This window comes from Vulpes vulpes, chromosome 4, assembly GCF_048418805.1.
Source record: "Vulpes vulpes isolate BD-2025 chromosome 4, VulVul3, whole genome shotgun sequence".
In the NCBI taxonomy this organism is placed as follows: domain Eukaryota; kingdom Metazoa; phylum Chordata; class Mammalia; order Carnivora; family Canidae; genus Vulpes; species Vulpes vulpes.
In genome coordinates, this window is record NC_132783.1 from 98,350,353 (window position 1) to 98,358,396 (window position 8,044).

At 51.2% G+C, this 8,044-nt stretch overlaps 1 protein-coding gene across 4 annotated transcripts in view; it reads right to left on the reverse strand.

The window, feature by feature from the left end:
* Nucleotides 1-587, reverse strand: part of ERGIC1 (endoplasmic reticulum-golgi intermediate compartment 1) — a 103,463-nt gene extending 102,876 nt beyond the window's left edge. For 2 of the 4 annotated variants that reach the window (XM_072756585.1, XM_072756582.1), the window contains exon 1: nt 421-527. Coding sequence is in view for 1 of the 4 variants with exons in the window: in XM_072756583.1 (XP_072612684.1) it covers nt 421-440 (20 nt within the window). In the remaining 3 variants the exon portion in view is untranslated. Of the gene's footprint in view, nt 1-420 lie in introns of all 4 variants that reach the window. The other 2 variants (XM_072756583.1, XM_072756581.1) reach the window with 2 other exon arrangements.
* Between the last annotated feature and the right edge of the window lie 7,457 nt (nt 588-8,044).

An 8,044-nucleotide genomic window follows, 5' to 3' on the forward strand; every position in this document is an offset into this window, starting at 1 on the left:
GTATGGGGCAGCGGACCCCTGCGGATCCCTGGGCGCTCCTTGGAGGTGCCGGGGCGCACCTGTCAGTAGGGGTGGGGTCCACGACCCGAGGCTCCGGAAGGGCAGGCGCGGGCGGCTCGTTCGCTCCCCGCTGGGCTGCGGGGGCAGTTAATCTGTTTCCCGGAACGGGGGCAGCCGCGGCGGCTTTGCGCGGCGTCCAGGCCGGCTGGGGAGGGGGCTCGCGGGGGGAAGGGGTGCGGCGGCCGGGAGGCGGGTGGCTTCGCCTCCCGCTGCACGAGGGGGCCCCCCGAGGCTCCGGCCGGCTTTGTGTGCAGCGGGGGGCCCGCCCCGGTCGCCGAGCGCCTGCCGAGGCGTGCGCCGGGCTGGGGGCCGCTCCCGCGAGGTGCCCGGGCCCCCTGCGGCCGCGCCCGCCACACTCACCTCCTGAAGTCAAAGGGCATCGTGCCGCCGCCGCCGGGGTGGGAGCGCTGCAGACGGGGGGCCGCGGCGCCGCGTGCGTCCCAGCCCGCGGCCAACGCCTCCTCCCGCCGCCCCGCCCCCGCCGGCCGCCCCCGCCCCGCCCCCGCCCCACACCCGCCGCTCTCCTCCCGCCGCCGGGAAGTGACGCTCCGCGCAGCCCATTGGGCGCTGCCCCGCCCCCGGCCGCCCCTTCCGCCGCCCGGTTAAAGGGGCCCGCGGGCCGGAGGGGGAGGGGCCGGCCTTCGGGGCCGGGGCGCGCGCGGGGGGCGCGCGGGGGGCGCGCGGGGGGCGCGCGGGGGGCTCCTTGGAAGCCGCCCACTGGGTTTTCCTTCACTTCGCCCCAAGCCCCGGCCTTGCAGAGTTCTTTTGCATCCGTGAAACAGTTACCTTGAGTTGTGAGGATTGAATGAATGAATAATCCAGATTTGGGTCGCGCACAGCGTCTAGCTCTAAGGGAGGAGGTCGGGCAGTCCCAGACTCATGAAGTGGATCTACCATTTATTTCCCTGCTGTGCCTCTCTGGGAAAGACACTTGGCAACTCTGAGCCCCCACTGCTTTCCACGTCTGCCCAAAGAGACTGATGACATTTGAAGGGTTTTTTTCTGGGGGTCGGATGAGAAAGCTGGGAGACTGGCTTAGTGCAGTGCCTGGCACCCGGTAAGGGCTCCGTCAGCCCAGGTGATTGCGATGGACCACCTGGCTGCCTCTGCTAACATTCTTCCACTTAGGGCTCGTCTGAACGGTTTCCACTGAGAGCTGGCTGTGAGCCAGGTCCCTACAGGGCATGCCGGTTGTCTCACGCAGATTGCAACCTGCTCTGTGACTTGGTCCCCCACACACACCTCGCCGAGCCTCAGCTTCAACCTGCAAAATTCACAGATAATCAGCATCTCCCTCCAGGATGGGTGGATTAGAGGAGATGGTAGTTGAGGTAACACAGGACTGGTATAAAGGAAACTACTTCTGAACTTCCCCTGGGGTAGTGTCGCTGGCCCCGCCTCTGAGGTTTCTGTCGCAGGGCTTGAAAAATCCCAGGGGAGGCAGGTGAGCGCTCAGGATCTAAAAGCAGGACCAGAGGGCAGTTTCCTCATCTATAAATAGAGGTAAATCAGGGTACCTGTTCCTCTGGGAGGATACAGAATGCACAGCGCCAGCACTGGGTCTGGCGGGGTGGGAGCAATGAACCAAAATCTTCCCCTGGAGCATACCCAATGGCCTGACCAGCTGCCTCTCCCTCTCTCTGACCTCCAGCATTTCATCCTTCATTCATTCATTCATTCATTCATTCATTCAACAAGTGGCCTGGCAGTTTGGAGAGAAGGAAATTATCCTGAACTGGAAGTCTAGAACGGCAAGAAGGTGTGAGGTCCTTGTGTGGCCTGCCACCAGGCTCAAACCGCTCTTTGCTGGCCCTGTACAGGAAGGGAGTCACACAGAGGTAGCTTTTGATCACATGTCCCCCCTCCTCAAAATGTGGTCCACAGTCTCTCCGGTGGTAGTCCACAGGCCAGCTGCTTGGGCATCATGGAGCAAATTCTGGGTGTGCATTTAGCATGATCTCCGGGAGATTTGTTGGCACATCTAAGTTTGAGAGAGGTGCTGCTGCAAAGGACCTTGTTCCTGGAAGCCCAGAGGGGTAGGGTTGCTTGGGCTATTCTTTTTGCCTGGAGCACTTCCTTCTTTGTCTCTCACCCTGCTACATGGGCAGTCCCCCAGTACCTATTCTCCCTTTCTTCATAACTGTAAACCATGTGAACAGCACCCAGACCTTGGAGCCATACCACATGGGTTCAGGGTTCATGTTCCAGCTTCTCCACTTACTGACCCGTTCCCCCATTTGTAAGTGTATCTCAGTTTCCCCGCTTGTAAAATGGGGGCAATAGTAGTACCTTCCTCACAGGTCTATTGTGAAGATGAAATGAGTTGATATGTGTCAAGGACTTAGGACTGTGCCTGGCATAGAGTAATGCAAAATAGGGTTGGCTGTCAGTATTATTTTTCCATGGTGATGGAGCTGCAATTTTTGGCTGGTCATATAGGTGCTCAGAATAAAAGTTGCATTTTTCAACTCCCTTGCGACTGACTAGGCGTGGCCATGTGACTAAGTTCTGGCCATTGAGCTGTATGGGGGAAGCATCTTGTGGCAGCCAGAGGGATAGATGGTAAATATTACCCTCTCCTTTCTCCATATGGCTGCCCAGAATATGGATGCCACCATCCTGGACCACCTGGTGAAGGTCATACAGAGCAGAGCAACAAGATAGAAGGAACCTGGATCCCTGTCATTGAGTGGCACAGTATATGTCCTCAAACATCTAAGCGAGAGAGAAATAAGCATCCCTATTGTTTAAGCTACCTTTATTTTGGATTTTCAGGCATTTGCATCTGAACCTAATGCTTATACACCTGTTCAGACTGGTGAAGTACTCAACAGCTCAAATATTATATGCAGAATTGGCCAGGCTCCCCGTTATATGTTCACATGGCACCTTGGGAGAGTATGTCACAATTTGTGAGTATTGTTAATCGGCTAATATCTACCTTCCCGTCCTGACTGGAGGCTCTCCAGGGAGGATAGATGGCTGTTTGCTCACTCTTATATTCCAGCATCCAACCAGAGCCTGCACATGGCAGAGGTACAATGACTATATGCCAAAGGCTGGATAGAGGCTTCCCAGGGAAGTAGGCCTTCCCACTGAATAGAGAAGATGGGGAGGGAGCACATCCACAAGAATCTCTGGGGGCTGTTGGGGGTCTTTAAGTAGACCAGTCTGCCAGTCCCAGGTAATTCATCTCCCCAAAAGACTAAGATGGGACTAAGGAAATCAGATTATGTGGGAAAGCCCTGGATCTCTTTGACCTAAGGAGTGACTTAATTAAAGTTGGGTTTTAGGATTACTAATCTTGTAGGACCCTATGGTAGCCAGCCACCAATGTTCTTCATCTGAAGTTCCCATGCCCTTGTGCAATCCTCCCACAACAAACAGGACTGACTTGGGTAACCAACAGGACATTGCAGAAATGACAGTGTATAACTCCTGAGCCAAAGTCACAAAGGGCATTAAGGCTTCCACCTAGGCTCTCTTGAATCACTTATTCTGGAGGAAGCCAGCTTCTTTGTCACAAAGATACTCAAGCCCCACATAGAGGAGTCCATGTGGCCAGGAGCTGAGGCTTTCCATCATTGGCCACGTGAGTGAACCATGCTGGAAGGGAATCCTTAGTCCCAGCCAAATCTTCAAAGCTACATTTCTGACCTATAGCCTAACTACAGCTTCACAAAACACCCTGAGCCAGAACCACCCAGACAAGCTGCCTCTGAATTCTTGGCCCTTAGAAACTATGTGAGATAATAAATGCTCATTTTAAGCTACGAAGTTGTGGGTCATTGGTTACTCAGTGGTAAAATTAATACAGGCTCTATCCCCATTGGGTTTTCTATAAGTACCTTCTTTTTTTAAAATATTTTATTTTATTTATTCATGAGAGACACACAGAGAGAGGCAGAGACATAGACAGAAGGAGAAGCAGGCTCCCCACTCCCCAGAGCCCGATACAGGATTCGATTCCTGGATCCCAAGGATCATGACCTGAACCAAAGTCAGACGCTCAATCACTGAAACACCCAGGTGCCACCTGTTTTTCTATCAATACCTTCTCCTTGCCTTCCTCCACCTCACCCCCAGCTGGCCAGTCAGACAGTAGTCTAGCTGAGTGACCTGGACACATTGCTTAACTAGTTGGGTGTCTGAGTATGAAATGAAGGATAATAATACCTTATGCTACCTTTAAGGGCAGGAAGCCTTTAAAATTTCCACACTAATCAATCCACCTTCTGGTATTCATACCGTTGTGTAATCTCTTTCCTTAGCACATAAATTGGACTTATTGACTCACTTCTAAGGAACAGAATATAGCAGGAGAAATGGCATGTTATTCCTAAGACTGTTTAGAAAGAGATGGTGACATCTGTCTTCTCCCTCTTGCTGTTGCTTGCATGGGTTGCCCTGGGCAAGCCAGCCATGCTGTGAGGCAGCCTTTGGAGAGACCCGTGGGAGTTAGCCGGCCTGTGAGAGGCCCGTGTGAATCTCCCGAGACCTGACAACGGCCTGTAAATGAGCTTGGAAATGGATCCTGCAGCCTCAGCTGAGCCTTGAGGTTATTGTAGCCCTGGTGGGCAGCTGGATCGGCCCAGCGGCATCTGTCTGACCTGTGTTTGGATCCTGGGAGATTAGTAGGTGTTTGTTGCTTTAAGCTATGAAGTTTGAGGTGATTTGTTATACAGCATAACAAATACGTGGTCCTAAAAGTATACTGTGAAAATGAAGTAACATGTGTCTAGCATGCAGCAGGTGCTAATTAAATGATTGCTAAATGAATCAATCAATAAACAAATGGGGACACCTGGGTGGCTCAGTGATTGAGCATCTGCCTTTGGCTCAGGTCTTGATCCCGGGATCCTGGGATTGAGTCCCATATCAGACTCCCTGTGGGGAGCCTGCTTCTCATTCTGCCTATGTCTCTGCCTCTGTACGTCTCTCATGAATAAATAAACAAAATCTTTTTTAAAAAATCCATAAACAAATGAATGTTTGATAACATAGAATGTTCCCTGAATCCAAATGCTCATTTGCCTCCACCCCCCTCCTGCCCAACACGTTACCAAAAGGTGTTTTAAGCAGGGGAATGGCCAGCTCAGATTTCCTTTTCTGTAATGGGAGACTAGTTTGTGTTCCATGGGTGGGGCTGGTTTGCTGTGGTCTGGATGGAGAGAGATTAAGAAATAATAATCTTTTGTCAGCTCAGAGAGGTCTTAAGGGTAACTTAGTCCTCTGAACAAACAACTCTTCTTTCTTGCTCTATTCAAATCTCCTCACCAACTAGAAGACATTCATTCATTATGACTTATTCACTGAACACCTCTTGATGATAGGACCTCTGGATGACCATGACACATGCCTGCTTTCAAGAAGTCAGGGAGGAGGTGAACAACAGTGTGGTATCAATACAAAAAGCCAGGGTCAGGGTACTAATTCCTTGTGCAGATACAGCTTCATGTGGTAAGCACCATAGTATAGGCAGTACCAGAGGTCCCGGGAGGCCAGGGAGGGGTCCGTGATTGCTCCCATAGGGATGAAATGGTCTGAACTCTTTCAGCTGAAGGTAAAATAAATCATCTCAAAACAATGCACACTGTCTCAGGGGGAAGAAATCCAGGAGTAGATTTGGGTTTCAGGTACAGTTGGATCTAGGCACATTGCATCAAGAATCTGTCTCCATCCTAGTCTCATCTTTCTTCTTCTGACTTCATTTCAAGGTAGCCTTGCCCTTTGTGGTGGCAAAATGTCTGCCTGAAGCCCCAGGTTGACATTTTCCTGCTCAGCAACTTCAGCAGATGATGATGACCAGTTTCCTGATACCTCCAGCAAAGTCTCCTGGGTTGATCCACAAACACCTGGCTTAGGTCTCAGCCCTGACCTGTGGCTCCTGGAGAATGGAGTGTGCTGAATACCAGCCTCTAGTGCCTGGAGTGGAATTAGACTCATCCTTCACACACCTATTCAGACGGGAGAAGGCTGGCTTCCTAAAGAAACCCTAGATGGGAAGGTTTCTGGGATAGATGGGAAGGATGCTAGGAGGCAAAATAATCAGGTATCTTATCTAGGGATCAGGGAATGTTAGCTGGACAGGTAACCATGTGTGCAGAGGGGGGATGTGTCTCCTGCCTCAGCACCAACCTCTGTATCCTACACAGGTGCACATTTGGTGGGAGGATACATGGGTGCGATATGTTCAGTGTTCCCATTTTGTATTAAGTGCCCAGGTGTTCCCCCACAGCTATGCAGGAAACTACTTGGTCACCAGCCCCTGGCAGATAACGTTATAGCATTTTCTTTCTTTTTTTTTCTTTAATTTTTTTAAAGATTTATTTATTTATTTATTTATTTATAGAGACACACACACACACAGAGAGAGAGAGAGAGAGAGAGAGAGAGGCAGAGACACAGGCAGAGGGAGAAGCAGGCTCCATGCAGGGAGCCCAATGTGGGACTCGATCAGGGGTCCCCAGGATCAGACTCTGGGCTGAAGGCAGCACTAAACCCTGAGCCACCCAGGGCTGCCCTGTTATAGCATTTTCAATGCACATAAGGAAATCTCAATTCTTTGGATTCTCTTTTTCTGAGCCTCACCTTCTTCCTTTTTCATGAGTCGTCACTCTACCTCTGAATCCAGATAAATCTAGGCGGGTCTGATTTCTCATGCGAGGTGCAGTTCAGTCTTATGTCTTCCTTGAGATCCATTTGCCTGACCTCTTTCTCCTTGGCACATTAACTGCTCACTGAGCTCCTGCTCCATGAGTCTCAACACCCGATGTGCTTTGTAGTGTGCTAGCCTGTGTTTCAGGCTCCTCCATTCTCCTGTCTGTGTGACCCTGGGAAAGTTTCTGAACCACTCTGTGCCTCAATTTGCTCATTGGTAAACTGGGTTAGTAGTGCTCATATCATATTAAATGCCTTGATGGAGGGTCAGCACATAGTATAGGTCAGTAAAATTGCAATTTGCCCACACCCCTCCACTCTGAGAACCCTAGGGAGGGTGAATGCAAAGTATAGTGGCATTTGGTCCAGCAGAAAGGAGGGCTAGGTGTTACACACATAGAGTGGACCTCTGGTCAGCCGAGGGTGTGGCCTTTCATCCACACTTTTCAAGAGCTGTGAAGGTCACCTGTCTGAGGTCTGAGGTCTCCCCCAGATGGTGCTAGCTTCTGCCTCCAGAAGTCACCTCCACAAGCCATGTGACTCAATGCCACCTGCTCACTTTCTTTATCTCTTTCTGACCCAGAGCTCACCTGGACCCTTTCCTTCATTGTCTGTGGTGTGGCTTGAGGCAGGGTGGCGGGGTGGGGCCTGTACAGCCAACACTCAGCTGTGCCCCCACCCCTGAGGGCTTCTCCCTCCATTCCCGTTCCTCAGCTGGACCTGGAAAGGCCTTCATATGGCCTAAAGCATGCATTTGTGTCACAGCATATGGGTATCTCCATGTGTTGGCAGTGCTGACGTCTAACCCGGAGCGGGTAGGTCTGTTCTCCTAGCTGATGACTGTGCCATGCTTCCTCAAGGTGAGCTGGGGATTGGCAGAGTGTCAAACCAACTTTGAGGAGGAAATAGAATAGGGAGGTCTGGGTGTGGCTCCATGTCACTGAAGCAAGTCCCTTCAACTCCCTGAACCTCAACCTCTTTCTGTGTAAATTGGGGATCTTTGAGGAGTAAAGGTCATTTGTTCATTCATTTGAAAGTCAATGATGCACCTGTGAACAAGACAAGCATGCATGTGTTTAGCACCCCCTAAATAGTGATAAATATACCAAAGTCCAATAATAATATGTTCTCGGTGTCCCCAGCCAGGTCCACACATTTTCCAAGGAGCCTGCAAGAGAAAAAGTCCAAATGAAAACCTGGTTCACTGTGACCCCCAGAGTTGCCTGACAAGAGATGAGGTCAAAGGTGGAAGAGAAAGCTCTAAGCTCAGAGAGCAGGATCCTACGCCTAGCTCAGCTGGTTCCTTTCTGCATTACCATGGGGT